Below are 19225 nucleotides of genomic sequence, written 5' to 3'. Positions count from 1 at the left end.
TATTTATAATACCTAACTGATCGTTAGAATACACAGTATAAATGTGGCCAATATTTTCACCCCTCAGACTGAGGGAATCAAACTCATATTCTATAATGGCAAAGTGGCTCTTCTGGGATTGTTGATTACATGAGTTTCCTTTGAATTGAAAAGAAATAAGCAATGAACAGAGTGACCTTTCTAAGTCTCACTTATATTGTCTTGATCACTGTAGTTGCTAAAAATAATAATGTGTATGTTATGGGTATGAGCGCTTCATTGCTTACATGCTTTAGAAGCTTGTTAATTGTGTTTTTTTGTGGTTTCTATAAACACATGAAGAATACCCAATAATAGCCGTGGGGTTTGATGATTCCAACCAGTTTAGAGATGGCCTGAAGTTCATGCAATGGGGAACATTTGCCCTGGAAACCACCCAATATGCCTGGAATGTGGCAGCAGGAGAAGCCCGGAGCAATTTGAGGCAGGCACTAGGCATTAGTCACAGGGTCAGAATAGCTGTCCATTGCTCTGAAAGGAGAGTGGACTGATATGCCAGGCCCTGTTTTTATAGCTGAGGAGTTTAAAATAGGTAAAGCCAGACTAAAACTGTGCCTTTCTCTTCTGGCTGGTATCCTCAGGGCCTCATTCTCCTCAGCAACCCAAACATATTAATAGTTTAGGAAACAGATTCGAAATACTTTAGAGGATTTTTTTTTTTTAATGTGAGAGGATGTTTATCAAACTCTGGGAACTTTTACCTTTCTTTACAATTAGGTTTTCCCAACGTTTTCTGTTTCCACACCCACATAAATAGGTAGAAAACTTTGAACTGTCTAATTAAAATTTGAGTACTCAATTCTAGTTATGAATACTGTTTCTTTTTTAAGTATTGCATACTGAGGCTGCCTAGGAACTTAGCTTATGTCAAGAGTGGTCAGAATTTCCTCCTCCACAGATAGTTCAAGTTCTTCATTATGAAATTATGGCTAGCATCTTCTTGACCTCGGCTAAAACTAGGTAACTTTGTTTAGTAGGTCATCCTGCACAATAAATCTAAGAATTAATGCTGAAAGTAAACTGTTATTTTGTCCACTGTGCATCAGAGCCTATCATACTGGGAAATTCTACCTTCTGGTGGATGTGAAAATGTCAGCTCTTTGCTTTTCTAGCTTTCCTTGCAGCTTGGATGGCTGTAATTTTTAGTAGCAATAAAATTGAGTTCTGGCGCAAAATTTGTAACAGTTCAAACTTGAATGTTGAGCACTCGGTGATTGTGGGTACATTTTCTTGTCACTATAAATCTGTGAGGTGCTTTTAGATTTCATTCATATAAGATTTCCTTTAACCTGGATCCCCAAATCCAAACTTCCATCAGCATCTAGGTATGGAATCTTGTGCAATTTGAATACATGTACATATATAGCATGCTATATATGTAATATATGCATATATAATATGATATATAATATATTGAGTTCATTTAGCAGTGCTCATATATATGTACGTAACAATAATGAAGAAGAGATCATAAATTTAGGAGAGACCTGGTCTTTGAGACATGGAATATATATATATATATATTTCCACCTGACTATTTGTATTTATTTTCACACCTGTTATTGCAGATGCTGGCCAGTTGATCTATCCATGGTGGCATTTCTAGCTGCCAGCACTTCTGCATGGTTGCCAGCATTGGCACCAATGCATTGAGAACATCTGTCTAGATTGTACTTGCTGAGATTCATGAGTCTACAATGTATGTTCACAGCTATCAATTTTTAAGATCCATTAAAAGATTTTATTATACAGTATTTTTTATATTCTGCTTGCATTACAGGTCTCTCATTATAAGCTAAGGAAGTATCATAGGCCTTAATTAAAATATATTAAAATGTAGATTTGTTGCCTTGGATCAACAAACAGTACTATAGTGGATATTTGTTTTGTGATTTTATATAAAAATATATAAAGTTAATTCTCTATAAGAATCATTATTTGTTTGCTATAGTTTATTTTTCCTCTTGTGAGACAGTGTCTCACATAATACTAGGTATTCCAGGCTGGCCTGTAACTTGTTATCCTCTTGCCTCAGGCTCCTGAATACTGTGATTAGATGTATATACCACCATCTGTGGTTAGACTGGGAGGTTGTGTGTGTGTGTGTGTGTGTGCATAATTAACCTATATACTATCAATTTTGGTGTTGTTATCCTTATTAGTCATTTTTATAATCCATACATGTATATGCAAGATAATATTAAATATTATTTTTCTGAAGGCTGCTGAAGGTCCATCGCTTTGGTAAAAAGTCCCATCTTCATTTTAAGTTATCAGTAATATCATAAGGAAGAAAGAAAACTCTAAAAAAATCAAATTTGCTCTGTTAATGCAATCTCTTGATACTTCTTTACTTTTGTGGAGCATGTGTTGCAAAATATTTAAAGCATTCAAAGTCAAACTTTCTATAAAAAATTATACCTTACAAAGTTTTTGCCCACCGACAGGGATATTAATTCAAGAACAGACAAAATCAGAAACCCGAAAATGTATTCTGATCACAAGTTTTTCTTCCTATATAAGAGAGCATATAAAGTGACAACTGGCTTCAGCGACCAGCTAACATCCCGTAGAGAAGTTTGTACAATGATGGGCTTCAAACCACATGCTTCCCTTTTGAGGTCTGAGATTTGCTTCCTGTGCTCTGCTCACCTGTGGTTCTGGGCACATGTCTTGATGTATTTCTCCAATATCTAGATGCCGCTCATATTTTAGATACAAATCAGTAAAGGACTTGCAGACACTGTCATGTGCTTTGGGCTTTTACAGTCTGTAATTTAGCCAGTAGCCTCAGCTTGTTAAACTACAGATAGTGACCTACAAGTGGAGTTTTGTCAATAAACATGGCGTACGGAAAAATTTGGCATAAAAAAGTTTCTCAACATTCAACAACTATAAACAAATTCAAAATCAAATGCGTGATGAATCCTAGGTGTTTCCGGGAGAGCTCACCTGCATTGTATCCTGAACCTTTCTGCAGCCTTGGTTGCTAACACACAACATATGCGCTGCCCATTGTGTGTGCCACGAAGCCACTCAATGCCACTGAGTGATAAGAACACATTTTCTGATTACTGTTTTTGTCTATTATTGAATTTAGTATCCCTGTGGATAGCTAAAAATTTTTTATAAGGCACAAGTTATTTTTTTAGAGAAAGCTTGAGTTTAAATGCTTCAAATATTTTGCACTACCTGATACATCTGGGCTCAGATTCAAAACTATCATAAGTTACAAATTGTAGTGTGTTTTACTTATGTACAGAATTTTCTCATTTGATAAAACATAATGTTTAATTACGGGAAACGACAACATTTGCTTACCGTCATCCCTCAGCACGTGAGCATTAAATTAGCATATCTTTGAACTTTATGATGTCAGAATGTTTGAGTTTTAAAATTTCTGTTTGAGTTACTGACTCAAGTTTCATAAAATAATCATTAGATGAATTTTGGCTTGCTTTTGGGACACAATTTCCAACCATTTCGGAAATGGCCTGATCTCTGCTATTTTGTACTATGCGTGTTTATGATGAGGCATTCTCAGCACTGGTAATTACAAAATCAAAATATCAATCAGTTCTGAAAACCATTAATAATGTTCTGTGCCTTTCAGTTCCAAATTTTCAGCCAAGATTTAATTCTTTATGCAAAGCAAGCACATCAGCTCAGAGATCAAGTTTGCTTTCATTTTTGATCAATGATAAAGTTATGTGTATATCAAAGGATACTTTATAAAAATAAATAGCACTTAGTTAAAAACCCTGTGTGTGTGTCTCTCAGCATTTGGGTCATGAAGTGCACACTAATTTTGAAACTGATGAAATAGAGCAGCTTTTTGCCTCTAGTCTGAGGGACAGCACCACAATGCCTAGCTTGTGATGATATTGATTCTTCTGTGGAAGATCTCTTGTGCTAGGTTTCTATTAAGGTATTTAAGGAGCGACTCATGGCTATTTGAAAACAGTGGCAGGAACACATGTATTTCCTGGGATGATGGAGTTCCCACAGATGTTGACCCACTCACAAAGGGCCTTACAGAACTGTTCACTCATTTGGAGGCTTCCACACGACACCATCATCTCTATCTAGAAGAAGCAAGGCTCCTCTGAGCTTTAAATTAAAACTGGCCTGTGAGTGCCTGGAGACACCAGCATGCAGAAGCTCTTGTCTCCAAGAATTGGACTCATCATATGTGGCTATGTGGTCTAAGCCCAGGAAGGAGGAGGTAGTGAGAGCAGACAGCAGAAGGGGAAGGACCAACAAGCTATGTTTTACCATGAGGTCCAGTTTCTATCTCTGTCTTTATGGTTGATGTCCAGCGATGGAAAATACGAAGTCAATGTTACTCTGATTTTTCTACCTGCCTCTTTCTGAGCCAGAGCAGGTGAAGGCAACTAGTCACCTCTGTGGTCCCCACGCTGACCACTTCTTTCGTTGTACTCTTTGCAGCCTTTTGTTGAATTGAACTCTTTATCATTATTTGATGACCTTTGTCTTCTTTTACAGTTTCTGATTTCACGTGTGTGTTATCAGGTGTCTGTGCGACTTCTTATATTTTCTTCCTGCTCTACGTGCATGGACACATTGCTTTTCTTTCTGCTCGTATACACCCTTCAGGTGACATGAATCTCTACCATCAATATAGTGTTGAGTCTTGTGTTTTGTCATCTAGACTGCCTTTTAGCTGAACACCCAGTCCATTTGTATCCAAGTTAATTACTGACTGTTAAAAACTTGGCAGCCCCATTTAGTTGTTTTGTAAATCACTTATTCACTCCTTCTTTGACTCTCTCCCACTTGGTTGAGTGATTTTTCTCTGGTATTTTCATTTTTTTTATTTTAAATGTATCTATAATTTTTTTCTTATTTGTTTTTGGTTTCTGAGACAGGGTTTCTCTGTGTAGCCCTAGGTGTCCTGGAACTCACCCTGTAGACCAGGTTGGCCTCAAACTCAGAGATCAGCCTGCCTCTGCCTCCTGAGTGCTGTGTAATGAGTTTTTTTTTAAAAAAAGATTAATTTTAATTTTATATGCACTTCTCTAATATCGTATGCATATGGGTCTTTTAAGGCATGAATGTCTGTGTAACACGTGTGTGCCTGGAACCCAAAGAGGCCAGAAATGGGCATTGGATGCTCTGGAACTGAAGTAACAGATGTTCGTTTGCCACTATTTGGGTGTTGGGAATCAAACCTTAGTGCTCTTAACCACTGAGCCATCATCTACCTCTCTAGCTTCCTGTAATGGGTTTTTACTTTGGGATTAGCAAGAGGCTCATAAAAACAATTCTATAGACTTAACATATCATTTTTAGTCAATAATTATGGTCATATTTTAAAAGGTAAATGTTGATGTTAAAATTTATACCTGTCTTACACATTTCTCATTGCGAATATCACTGTTATTATTACTATCAATAGAACTATTACTATTTTGTAGAACTGGAGGTAGATCAATCTTCTAGAGTAGTCTAACTGTCCTGGATGTTTACCAGTGAGTTTTTATACCATTAGCAGTTTTCATGTCTCTCTTCACTGTCTTTCTTCTAAGAGTAGTCTGGTAGTGACGGCTTCCATCTGCTTCTGTTTGGGGCACTCTTGACACCCCTGTCTGAAGGCTGCTTTCACTGCACACGGTGTTCTTGGCTGGCAGTTTATTCCTTCAGAACCTTGGCTATATACTTCTACTCTCTCCTGGCTTGTAAGGTTTCTGCTGTTGAGTACAGCCGCCGCTCTTGTATCTCAAGCACTGCTCTTCTGTTGGTGCTCTTTCAGGATCCTCTTTGGGACTGACCGATGACAGTTTGATACGTCGAACTAAAAGGAGGGTAGTTAATTTAGTCCTGGTTGCCTTTCAAAGGACCTTGGTACCCAAATCAGATTTGTGTTGACATATGCCATTTTTAATTTTATGGAGTTTATGTATACATATATATGACATTTCTGTATCTGCTTAACATTATTTGCAAATTAGAATAAAAGCATATAATTCCATTGAAATCTTCTTAATCAGAGAGCCTACGTGTAAAGTTTAAGGGTAAGAATTAAAGGTGGGAGATTGTTACAGTAGCAGGTTACTGGTTAAAAGGAAGTGAGAGCCTACTTCGATCATTTTAAATGTGGCAGTCTTTGGAACGAGTGTCTTCACTTCCCATTATGCATTTGACAAATATTTTGGTTTGATGTGGTTCCCTCTGCTGGGGATGTTGGTGTCTTTGTGGCTCTTTGAGAGGTTTGCTTGTTCCCATCTCCTAACAGTGACATTTTGTCTGAAGAAGGTCACCTGCATCTGTCAGGCAACCTGGTTTATGATTCAGTTCTAAGGCACTGACAATCTTTGATTATCGCTGTTTTTCTTCCTTGTTTTCTGTTTTCCAATGAGAATAATCTTCACAAAGGTAGAAAGTACATTTCTCTTTGTGCAGTCAATCAGTATATCAATAGAGGGATAAAGGCTAGGTGTTTGAGTTAGCATGAGTAGGGGACACAAGGTTGCATCTACTTCCTAGGACAAATGACTGGGGTGTCTATTTTTTTTCCTTTTTTAAAGATTTATTTATTGATTTCTATTGAACTTTACATTTTTCTCTGCTGTCTTTCCCCCTTCAATCCCCTGTCCCTCCTCTCCTCCTTCCAACCCTCCCCAGGGTCCCCATGCTCCCAATTTACTCAGGAGATTTTGTCTTTTTCTATTTCCCTTGTAGATTAGATCTAGGTAAGTCTCTCTTAGTGTCCTCATTGTTATCCAAGTTCTCTGGGATTGTGGTTTGTAGGCTGGTTTTCTTTGCTTTATGTTTAAAAACCACCTATGAGTGAGTACATGTGGTAATTGTCTTTCTGTGTCTGGGTTACCTCACTCAAAATAATGTTTTCTAGCTCCACCCATTTTCCTGCAAAATTCAAGATGTTATTTTTTTCTGCTGTGTAGTACTCCATTGTGTAAATGTACCACTTTTTTTATATATCCATTTTTTGGTGGAGGGGCATTTAGGTTGTTTCCAGGTTCTGGCTATGACAAACAAAGCTGCTATGAACATAGTTGAGCACATGTCCTTGTGGCACGATTGAACATCCTTTGGATATATACCCAAAAGTGGTATTACTGGGTCTTGAGGGAGGTTGTTTCCTAATTTTCAGAGATATTGCAACACTGACATCCAAAGGGATTGTACCAGCTTGCATTCCCACCAGCAATGCAGAAGTGTTATCTTTACCCCACAACCTCTCCAACATAAATTGTCATGAGTGTTTTTGATCTTGGCCATTCTTATAGGTGTAAGATGGAATCTCAGAGATGTTTTGATTTGCATTTCTCTGATGACTAAGGATGTTGAACATTTCCTTAAATGTCTTTCAGCCATTTTAGATTTCTCTGTTGAGAGTTCTTTGTTTAGGTCTGTACTCCATTTTTTTTATTGGATTATGTGTTCTTTTGGTGACCAAGATCTTGAGTTCTTTGTATATTTTGGAGATCAGACCTCTGATGTGGGGTTGGTGAAGATCTTTTCCCATTCTATAGGCTGTCGTTTTGTCTCGTTGACCATGGTCCGTTGCTTTAAAGACGCTTTTCAGTTTCAGGAGGTCCCATTTATTAATTGTTTCTCTCAGTGTCTGTGCTGCTGGTGTTATATTTACCCTCTTGGCCTCTTGACCCAGGCAACCTCTCCTGGTTGGTCAATGATTTATCTCTTGCTTTCTTTTCCCTTCTCTCCTTTTATGGTCCAGTTTAGCAGTTTAGTCTGCTGACTGTGTTCCACCTGGACTCTTCCATCTGCCTGCTCTCCCCTTTATCTCTTCAATAAAAATTGTCTCCTTACATTAGGAGTAGTCATGTTATTCTCCTTTTTATTTCTTCTTCTTCTTCTTCTTCTTCTTCTTCTTCTTCTTCTTCTTCTTCTTCTTCTTCTTCTTCTTCTTCTTCTTCTTCTTCTTCTTCCTCCTCCTCCTCCTCCNTTCTTCTTCTTCTTCTTCTTCTTCTTCTTCTTCTTCTTCTTCTTCTTCTTCTTCTTCTTCTTCTTCTTCTTCTTCTTCTTCTTCTTCCTCCTCCTCCTCCTCCTCCTCCTCCTCCTCCTCCTCTTCTTCCTCATTTTCCTTCTTCTCCTTCTTCTCCTGCTCTTCTTCCTCCTCCTTCATTTCCATCTCCATGTCCTTTTCCTTCTTCTTCTCCTCGTCCTCCTCTTTATTCTTCATCTTTTCATTCACTACTATCTTTGAAAACATTGTTTTTTTTTTATGTTGGAAACTTTTCTTAAGAGTTGTGAATTAACTTCCAATAGGGTTCACGATTATGGTTGCTATTCAAGATCAGCAAGCATGTTTCTGCTAAAGGCCAGATGGTTGAAAGTTTAGGCTTTTAAACAAAATATTAACTGTTTGAAATGTAAAACCCATTTGTATCCAACATTGAGTTTAGGTACAGGCTATAGCCATACTTGACTGATGAATCATTGTTTGCCAGTCTATGGTGTGTAATTCTAGGGCAGTCTAACTATGAAGAGAGGATTTCAATATGAAACAAATATTGAACAAAGATTTTCCTAGTGACTCCAGATACCCACTATCCAGATGAGATAGTGAGATTCTCTCTACGAAAACTGTCCGGTTTTCCTAATTGAATAATTATTGTAGTTTTTTTTTTCTACTTTAGGATATTTTTCCCTCTCAAAAAATTCACATTCACTGTCGAAAGACTGGAAAATAAAGAAAATGTCAGACATGAAAAAGTATGCCTTATCAGAGAGACTATTTTATTTTCCAGTTTTATATTTATGTATTTATAATTTCTTAACATGTTATTTGAAACATTCAGATTTTAAAACTAAATGTGGAGGGGTAGACCCTTTTACAGGTCATATCATTTTTTCCATTGACTCTCAAAGCGATATTTGCGGACTTTAGAATTCTAGGAAATATGATTAGGAGTGGAAAAATAGAAGGAAAAAAGCACCCTCAAATAACCTCAGCACCCAGAGGCATAAGTTTACAGTGTAATACTGGAGCACAGTCTCCAAGTATTTCTAGATCATGTCATGCTGCTACGGAGCTTAAAGTTTAACTTGTTAGCTTTCTATGATTTTTAGAGGGAGCAATTATTTAAATATTTCTCGCTACACAGAGAAACTCTGTCTCAAACAACCAAAAAGAAAAAAAATCTGTTTTAAGAATGAGGTATTGAGTTTCTTCGTCCCCAAAGAACTTTGATAAAATGTTCAGGCACAAATTTCCAAGGATATTCAGTTATATAAAAAGAGATGTTACGTCTTATGCTTTTAATCCTCTTAAGTTGCGTCAGTTGCCACATTAAGTGCTAGCTTATGCTCTTAAGTAACTTGTAAACTTCTATTTTTGATAACTGTGTTTGTCTTGCTGGTGATAAGAGAACACAGACCCGTCACCTCTGTATTTTGAATTTCATACCACACTGGAAAGACACAGAAAAACAAGGCCTTTAAGTCAGACATTAACTAACATCTTGATTTGTGCAGAGATTGAAAACAAACAAACAAATAAACAAACAACAACAGCAAAAAAGGATGCTGTCTTCTGTCTTTTATGGTATCAGCCATTGCTTTATTCCAGCATGGGAATGCTGAAGTATTAGGAAGACAAAAGGAGATTTTCCTGAGTCATAGAGCCTTAAGTTGTCACGATACACAGGCCTACTCTTTCACCTAAATAGCCCAGTTAGCCAGCCATGAGTACACTGAGCTGATACCGATTACAAAATCAAGGCTAACAGTGTAGGGTTGGACCTTACTGACCTGAGAGGATATTAAGGTCTCCAGCAATTAGGAAACTTGTTTATGATCGTGCACTTAGCATGTGATAAGGAGAAGCTACAAGTGTAGGCCTTCTGATTGTGTCATTTTTTTCACATTTTGCAGCCCAAATCAGGAGATATTTCCAATTAAAACTACTTATTATGTAGGCGTGTGCACACACATACACACACATATTTTTATTACTTTGATTGGAAGACTTAGGTCTAGGCAACTGGTTTTTGGAAATGCTAGTTTTCCAAGTTATTGGAGAACTTCAGACCCAAAAATCATTCTGCTAACAAATATTACGCAAGGAGAGCTGTGAAGTTCAACTTCCAACAAGGTCGTTTTTTGAACGCCTAGATGTATTTATCTCTAAAATGACTATCATGACTTCTCTTTTGTCTTCTCAAGACGTGGCTGCTGCATAGATGAGCTCAATGAAAGGAAGCCTGGGTCGAGAAAAGCGTAGCCAGGCGATGGTCCCTGGGCAGTGAGACTGGGCTGTGTCTGTGATTTTATAGAGGCTTCCACAGCTTCAGTTCCTACACCTACAATTGTTTCCTATTTTGATTCAGTGTTTAATATGGATTCCCTCCTACTTTAACGCCCAACCTAGGAGTCAATATTTTGATTCATTTCTTGGCTATTTTGAGTGTACTTTTAAGAAACTTTGCTAAGAAAGAGCCCTGTGCCAGAACTGGTCAAACATAACCTCTTTTGCTTCATGCATCTGGCTGCTTCAAGACCAAGTGAGAAATTGCAGTTAACAGATCAAAGAATAAACCAGAAAATAGGAAAGAAATTCCTTTCCATTCTGATGTGTAAAGGAAGGGGCCAGAATGTTGATTCTACATAATTACACTTGACTGAAATCTCAACATTTTCACGAGGATCCTTTTATTACCTGAATATTACTAAAATGGCATGAGCCTTACCCTAGCCTATAGTTTATCTTGGTGTGTGTGTGTGTGTGTGTGTGTGTGTGTGTGTATGAGTGTGTTGCGCGCACGCCTTCATAAAAAATAAAGCTAAATGGGCAGTTTATGCTGTAGCCGTAGGAGATTCCCCTTGAATTTTGCTTGTTGAAGAAAGTGGTAGTACAGTAATAGTTTATTTAATCGTTTCCTGACTTTCATCTGCTTAGGTGTGTGGTGGAAAGGCAATTTATGGTGCTTTAGATAGGTCTTTACATACTTCTCTCATGTTATACACCACAGAGAGGTGGATAACCCTCCTGTGCGTGAAGATTGACTAATAGGCTTTAAAAGGGTTGAAATGCTTCTCCACTGCTGTATCCCCTTAGTAAAAGTTTCAGGCCCGAGAAGAGCTAAAAAATAATAACAATAATGAAGCTAATATAAAACGACTTTTTATTTTATAATTTTAAGGAAGAATTTATTGATAAAAGAAAGAAGAAAAAACACCTTTTTAAATAAAGACCATCTTTACAGCTAATTGTGCCTGAAGACATGTGAAAAATAAATTACATTAATTTTTTTTATTTCATAGACTAAATTATTTAGAATTATCTGTGATTGTTTTAAGTATAATGGAAAGGTACATACATTTAAATTATCCATTGATTTTAGAGATAAAAAGGTTTACAGTTCATTGATTCTAAAATAGCTCAGCTTTTAGAAAGTACTGTAGCAAATATCTCAGTGTCTCCCTTGACTTAATGAAACTTGAAAAAGTCAACTATGGAATAATAAAAACTTATGAAATATTTAAAAAGCCTGGCTAGCACTCTTTATTGGGATGAGAAATATGGATACTTGAGGCGTTGTATCATGCATAACGATGCATCTGTGATTTATGATTTATAGAATTAGTGCAAGTAAACCTAGGACATTTCCAATAATCTAACAATTGAACAGCTATTAAAAGCAGGATGTGGCATATTTTGTCACTACTCACATGCTTTTCCATTGAACTCAAATCTACGTACCGTTATGTGATACATGTAGGTTATAAACCAATAGTTGGTGGATCCGAATACATTGTTTACTACAAAGGGGGCATTGTGTAGTCTAGTGGGATAATTTTTATATATCTAACACTAACTTGCTCCTTAATATATGAAGCATATATTCCCTAAGAGAAGTTGTCACAATTACAATAATCATATGCAAATAATTCATAACAATTACGTCTTTTATGTGGTCCCTATTTTGATCTGTTTTTTTTCAAAAGGACCAACATGAAAAGAAGTTATTGTTATGTATTTTAGACTGAACAAGCTGGAATAGCTAGGCTGACAAAATGTTGCCTTCTTGGAAGCCACATCTTGGAGTACAAAGACCTTGGTTCTCCACCAATTCCTATAACACCAACTAAGTTCATCCTCACTAAGAACTGGGGATTATCACTGCCTTTTTATGTTATAAAAGGTTCTCTCAAAACTGTAATAGTCTCTATGACTGTGGGTGATGGTTCTATCTTCAAGCAACAAATTAATGTTGGGTGGATAATCCAGGGGAGAAAGAACTTCATTTACAAGATCACCTTCTCTCTGTGACTGTTATACAAGGGCTGCCAGCATTCTGCATCAAGGGGCACTAGTGTTTCCAGGATCCTGGATTCAGTGTTGAGTCTCAGCAGACATCATAAGAAGTTCCTACCTGGACCAAGCTATATCCTGTGCGCTGGACCAGTGCGCGGAGGGCTGCTTCCTTCTGGGTGCCGCTCAATCCATCCCCGGATTTGTGATTTGATTCCATTGAGAGTGATTATCACCAAAAAATCAGGTTAATTAGGGTTGCTCACTGAAATCAAATTTAAGATAAATTAAGTAAATTGCTATAGCCAAGTCCATATTTGAGTTCTTGTGAAGGGCATCTTAGGATAGGCCTATAAATGAATCATTAAGGTTATAGCTGCTGGCAACTGCATTCAAATAAGACTTGCCAAATGTTTTATTTAAATCTTGCATTTATAATTATATAAATTTAAAATGATCGACTTTTAGAGATGAAAACTGAAGAGTACCCATTTTCTAATTAGAACATTGTCCATTAATTCTCAGTTCAGTTACCTTAAGATGTTGCTAAATATGCAAAGAAATTAGTTCCCATCGATTAAAGGACGTGAAAGGAGATGGCTTAGCAGGTAAGAGTGCTTGGTGCTCAAGCATGAAAACCTGAGGTCAAGTTCCCTGAACCATGTACAAACCTGCAACCCTATCACCATGGGGGCATCACTGGAACTTGCTTGCCACCAACCTAGCTCTAGGTTCAGCAAAAGACCGTGCTTCAAGAAAATGAGGTGGAAAGTGATGGAACAGTGTGTTTGATGTCTTCCTCTGACCTCGGGTGTGCACTTGTATATCAAAATATCCATGTACATTCTCTCTCTCTCTCTCTCTCTCTCTCTCTCTCTCTCTCTCACACACACACACACACACACACATTTTTACAAATATACAAATTTAGCACAAACGTTTTAGTGTTTACAGTTTACAAAAATGGTCTTTTAGTTTTTAAGTATTTCAATCAATTAATTAATCAATTAATTAATTAATGTGTCTGTATAGATACAGGCATGAAGCAGACACAGAGGTCAGAGGATAACTTGCAGAAGCAGTTCTCTCCTTCCACTATGTGGGCCTTGGGGATTGAACTCAGGAAATTAGACTTGGCAAAAACTTCCTTTACCTCTGAAATATCTCATCTATCCAAAGGTTCTGCCCTTGTTTTTAATCTTGCTTTTCTATCGTGGTTAGGAAATTAGAGTCTTTTACACAATAGTTATGATTTGAGATTCTGTGGCAACTCAGCTTAGGTCATACTGTTAGAGTACACTCTGTTTCTATGGATAATAAAATATAGGTGGATCTGTTGGTGGTTTACAGTTGTGCAAATTGGTGTGAAGTAATCTTAAATATAAATAGAACTTCAAAGCTATTTTTGAAGATATATAAACTATCGTAAGAGTTACATTTTGTCTAAATTTGTTACTAAATTGCTGTTTAATCAGGAAGCTCTCTGATTCTTCTGTTGTGCCTTAAGTACCCTGGAGGACCAGGAAGAGCATGGAGGATCTGATAAGGTTATTTCTATGGGCCTTAATAGCTTTGAGAGCAAAGTCTACAGTCTGTTGGCCAAGTTGCAGGTTTTTCTTTTCTAAACTTCATCATTTCCATTAAAAAGGTAAGAGTTCATGGTGACATGATGAATTCGGTTTTGTTTTTCGCAAAACCTACGTTGAGTTTGAGTTAATAATTATTAAAGGTTATTAAAGGAATTTTGACATCACAAAGACCTCTCAGCTCCTTTGGAATTCACTATGAAGTTCTGAGAAGTAGTTTTCAATATTTAAGTCTCAAATCACTGGCAATCCGTACATCAGAATGAAAGTCACAATGTTCAACCAAAGGCATTTTACAGATTGGGTGTGATTTCCAGTGACATAACACTCAATTAATATGTGTGAAGGCCTAGGCATAAAGGCCAGAACTCCTAACCCAACCCAACCCAAAACAAAACAAAACAGAACAGAAAAAAAAAAAACAAAGCAAAACAAACAAAACAAAAAAGAAAGACAAAAGAAGAATAGAGTTAAGGAAATTGTGGAAGAAGCAGAGGCCCCGTTATAGGGCTGATTTTCTCGGTGCCTTTATCTGTGCAGCTAGATTGAACAGCAGGTGGACAGATATCGGAGTCTGAATTTCAAGGGTGAGTTCCACCTGGGAGACCCTGACCTGGAGCTGACGTCTGACAGACGTTTAGTCTCGAGACTGGATGAGCTCGTGTAAGGACTGGGTAGAGGGCTGGATTATCTAAGGCAGATCTCTAGATAAAAAAACTTCTAAAAACCAAGAGATAAGGAAGATTCAGCAAAGAAGACCTAAATGGAATAGTATAAGGATAAGAGAAGCAGGGTTTGAGGTAGTTTAAAAGCAAAGAGTCCTGAGAATGGGGGCGGTCAGCTGTCCAAGGCCTACTAAGCCGGCAGAGGCCTGAGCTAGAAGACAGACCCGGGAGGAGCCTTTCTGTTCTCTTTCTGCTTTTCACTGTCATCTCCAACAAGCTCCTTAGCTATGTCTCAAGTGCGGAAGTGATCTCCCAAAATCACCCTGGATGTAATGAAATTCACATACTGATAAGGCTTTGGAAAACCTCCGGGTTTGGTGTACCAGTTAGAAAGAACATCAGTAGGCATGGCAGCGTAGCGTCCATCAGAGAGGAGGCAGGAAACGCAACGGAATTGCCAAGCAGCTCTACTTTCAACTCTCGGGTTCTGCTGTGAAAAGGGTGAGTTTGAGGGACAGCACTGTTCCTCAATTTGGATAAAGAGAAGAGTGAGATAAAAATAGAGCGGAAGAGGGTCCCAGGCGGTGGCTGTGTGGGGAAGATTCATACACGTACATGCCCACTCTGAGCATCAGGCTTTTCGTTTGTGAATTGTGGTAGGAACAGCTAAGAGTGGCTGTAGCGAAGATGAATGAGAAGATACTTCCCATGTGCTTTGTTTAGCTCCAGCACATGTGATGTAATATTCCTGCTAATAACTCATAATGGAGGACAGCTGTGAGAGACAGGGGCAGCAGAGAGATTCCAGAAAGGCCTGGTCCTAGTTCATTTTCTGTTGCTGTGATAACCTCCCTGACCAAAGGTGATTTAGGAGAGAAAGGGAATTTATTTCAACTTACAGCCCACCATTTAGGGCGTTGGTTCTCAACCTTCCTAATACTGCGACACTTTAATACCGTTCCTCATGTTGTGGTGACCCCAGCCATAAAATTATTTTGTGGCTACCTCATAGCAATTTTGCTACTGTTATGAATTGTAATGTAACTATCTGATATGCAGCATATCTAGTCTGTGACTCCCAATGGGGTTGGAACCCACAAGTTGAGAATCACTGATTTAGGGAGTTCAGGCAGGAAATCAAGCCGAAACCATGGAAGAGTGCTGTTTCCTGGCTTGCTCACTGACTCCTGCTTGTCTAGCTTTTCTATACAGCGCAGGCCTACCTGATTAGGGATGATGCTTCTCGTAGTGGACTTGCCCCCTTTTATATCAATTAGCAATCAAGAAAGTGCCGTGTTGACAGGGCAGTCTGATGGAGGACACTCAGACAGATTGTCCTTCACAGGATAATCTGATGGAGGCACTTCTTCAAATGAGGTTCCCTTTCCCCAGGTATCTAGGCTGTGTCCAATTACAGAAAGAAAAAAAAACTAACCAGAACAGACTTCCTGGATAATCTTCATTTGAAACTATGGTGAAGGGAGAGCATGATATAAAATATCAGGGGTCTTCACGAGCGCTGCCCAGCTACCATTTAACAGTCTTGGGTCAATATCTCCACATTCCCTAGGATGTGTATTGCCTACTGAGCTTAAATATATAAAAAATGGGCTCCTTGATCAAAGTGTGGTGGTCATATCTGCAATCCATGTCTATTTAGAGGGCTGCAGCAATAAGAATCATGAGTTCAAGGCTAGCTTGGGCCATAAGGAGACCCCATATTAAAAGAAAAAGGGTGCATCGCCTTTTATTCTTCTGCTTTCATGCCAGGAGAAGCTCTTTGAGCCTCAATATCTTTATGTATAAAATTAAGATGATAGTATTTATCATGTCTAGTTCTTCTGAGGATTAAATAACAAAATAGATATCAAATGCTCAAAATGGTCTCTGGCAGTTAATACCTGCCAGAGTTGGGTATTATATCTCTAAATATCTCCATGGGGTAGATGAGGTCCACTCTCATCAGCACCACATCCTGGGTCTCCTTTCCTACCCTTCATGTGTCCTTCCACTTAGCCCCAGCAAACATCCTTAGATGGCCAGGCTCACGGCTTACAACTCTCCTTTCCTATCTCTTCCAACATCACTGGCCTTATTGATGCCATCTAGATTAGAGTGAAAGCTGTTTGCTTTGTGATGTCTCCTTTGCTGACTCCCTGGGTAACGCTAGGTGCCCTCTTTTCCGTGCTCCCAGGAGCGCTTGCACAGCCCTACATTGCCACATACAGTGCAGGAAGGTGCCCTTGCCTGGCATTCTCACCGAACTGTGAGCGAATAGGGTCTCCTATCACCTAGCTGGACTGTTAATACAGTTCAGCCAGAGGGTCAGGGCAACGTGCTCCCTCAAGGTCTCTGGTGTCCATGGGACTTGGGTCAGGGAAGATGGAAGGAGGGAGGAGAAAAAGAAGGAAAGGTATAGTAGAGGAAATAATGGCTTTTCTAAATCCATACCTCGCAGATAGAGATACATGCTGTCATGCAGTTATAACTGTGGCCCATGACAGAAAGTGAAAATATATTTGATAATAAAATTTGATGCCACAAAGAATTGCAAGTTACACAGGAAAACCAGGACAGGATTGAAAGTGGGCATTGTTCCTTGGATTTTGTTGTCCTGGTGGAACCTACAATGGAGACCAAGGAGACAGGAGGACTGGGGGAGCAAACTTTACTTTTGTTTCTAAAACAGAGATCGGTCAAGACACAAGACAAGTACTGGAAAAGTACACGAGGGGGAGCAGTTTAAGAGCAAAGACGCAAGAGCTTGGAAAGTAAAAAGCAGAATTTATGGCAGAGAACAAATGGGGTACTGACAGTGGATGTCAGCAGGCGTCTTTATTAAAAGTTAATTGTAACAGTTGTCCTCAACTTTTATGAGCAGGTCAACAAGTATGGACTTTCGCTATACATTCTTGTCTTTGGCAATTTAGAATTTGGAAAGAGCAATTCTGGTGCTATAAGTACTGTGTTGTCCACTTATTGGATGCTTTGGAAGAGGTTGGATGAGGAAACTGAATGGGGAAAGACTATTTGTGACTGCTAAGTAGTGGAGAGGAGTCCTTCTTGCGGAGTAGGAACCTCATGACTGTGGTGAGACCAGATCCATGTGGCTTTGTCACCAGGGAAGGTTTCACCTGCTGTTTGGATACCTCGAAGCTATATCCGTCTTTCTCTAATGTTCTGTTGTGGCCCAGTGTTGAATGATTTAACTAAGCCATACATAATAGCCCTTTTGAAACATGTATAAGTGGTTTTAGCAGGAAATTCAGACTTTTAAAGTACCCGCTGGGAATTTTACAGAGTTCCAGATTGTGCAGAAATGAAGGGTTTGTGATACAAGTCCAGGCACTCTCTAGATGATGCAAGGTAAATATTACCTTGCATTGCTCAATAAAATAAGTATAAATTAGTTCCAGAACTCAACTTAGAAAAGTATTTGCAAATGAAAGCAATAGTTCATTTGAGTATACATTATGGACCATAGAAAAAAAATAGAGAAAATGTATATATACATACATATATGCATTCACATATGATTACAAAAGATTGCTGTAGTGATTCTGTGGATTAAAGAAATAGAGGCCATGAATTTGGAGAGAGAGTAAATGGAGGTACTGGGAGGGCTTGGGGCAAGGGAAGGGAAATGGAAAATGATGTTACATTTTAACTTAAAAAGCTCAAAAGCACTTTTTAAAGTCATTATGTGTCACCTTATTATTTAAAAAAATAGCAATGAATTAATCAGAACCATATCTCTATTATTAAGCCGTCACTTAATGTACAATGCATTAGTTGGTGCCTAGATAATCTTAAAGAAACTGAAGTTGTTTTAGAAATCATGTTAATTGTACTAGAACAATTTTTTTTTCAGTCATGGATTCCATATTGTCTGAGAAGAACACAATGACATTTTAATTTCTGTTCTTCTACCATGATTTTAACTTTCTGGATCCCAGAGTTAGTGATCCTAGAGAAGCGAAATAAGAAGGTGAACCCAAAGAAATACATATATTTATCCTCCTGGATATTGGAAGTTGACAAGATCATCGGGCAAAAGTTTAAAAAATATAATATAAGATCATTGATACCTAACTGGGAAGCTTAAAAGATAAAATAACAGGAAAATGGTTGAACAGATAGGGTTGGCATCTGAGAGACTCTCATCTAGTATTCCCTTTCTGTTCCGCAAATACTGCTTTGGTTGACTCAACCACCTTTTGAGAATTCCCCATTTGTTAGTGTCCTTGCCAGCCATTGTCCAATGTGAAAGAGATGTAGCTCTGGGTGTGTCATGTAGAATTATTCAAATTGCTTCAACAATTAGTACATTGTGTTTTTACTTTGTTCCAGAAAAGTCTGTAAATCCATATTAATATGTTTCCCATCTCTCACAGGGCATGTTAGTGTTGTAAGGAAGCTCAGACATTGCCTGAATAGCCAGGGAGGAAGAGATGCTTGAATAAACAGTGGTTCAGTGCAGGTTAATAGTCTAGAAAAAAAGAGTCATAACGGAAGTAGATTTTTTTTAAAGTTATAATTGAAAGCTAGGTTGTAAAAAGTGTCTGATTAATTTCATTTATGTTAAGATTACATTCATAAGATCTTTGATTATAAAAGGCTTACTGGTTAAATTGGATGGTAGAGAAACGATTACTTTATGTTTTATTTATTCC

The 19225-nt window shown here is 38.1% G+C and overlaps 1 protein-coding gene across 3 annotated transcripts in view; it reads right to left on the bottom strand.

Annotated features, from left to right (window-relative positions):
• Window positions 1–19225, bottom strand: part of A1cf (APOBEC1 complementation factor) — a 79727-nt gene that overhangs the window by 44683 nt on the left and 15819 nt on the right. For 2 of the 3 annotated variants that reach the window (XM_050157274.1, XM_050157284.1), the window contains exon 2: window positions 12423–12566. The exons of the other annotated variant lie outside the window; for it this stretch is intronic. In XM_050157274.1, coding sequence (XP_050013231.1) covers window positions 12423–12521 — 99 coding nt within the window. In that variant the 5' untranslated portion in view covers window positions 12522–12566. The remainder of the gene's footprint in view (window positions 1–12422; window positions 12567–19225) is intronic. 3 annotated transcript variants of the gene reach the window in all.

Source organism: Alexandromys fortis, unplaced genomic scaffold, assembly GCF_014885135.2.
Source record: "Alexandromys fortis isolate MF-2015 unplaced genomic scaffold, M_Fortis_MF-2015_v1.1 scaffold_10, whole genome shotgun sequence".
NCBI lineage: Eukaryota > Metazoa > Chordata > Mammalia > Rodentia > Cricetidae > Alexandromys > Alexandromys fortis.
Note: the sequence above shows the minus strand (reverse complement) of the source record. Positions and strands in the feature narration are given on the sequence as shown.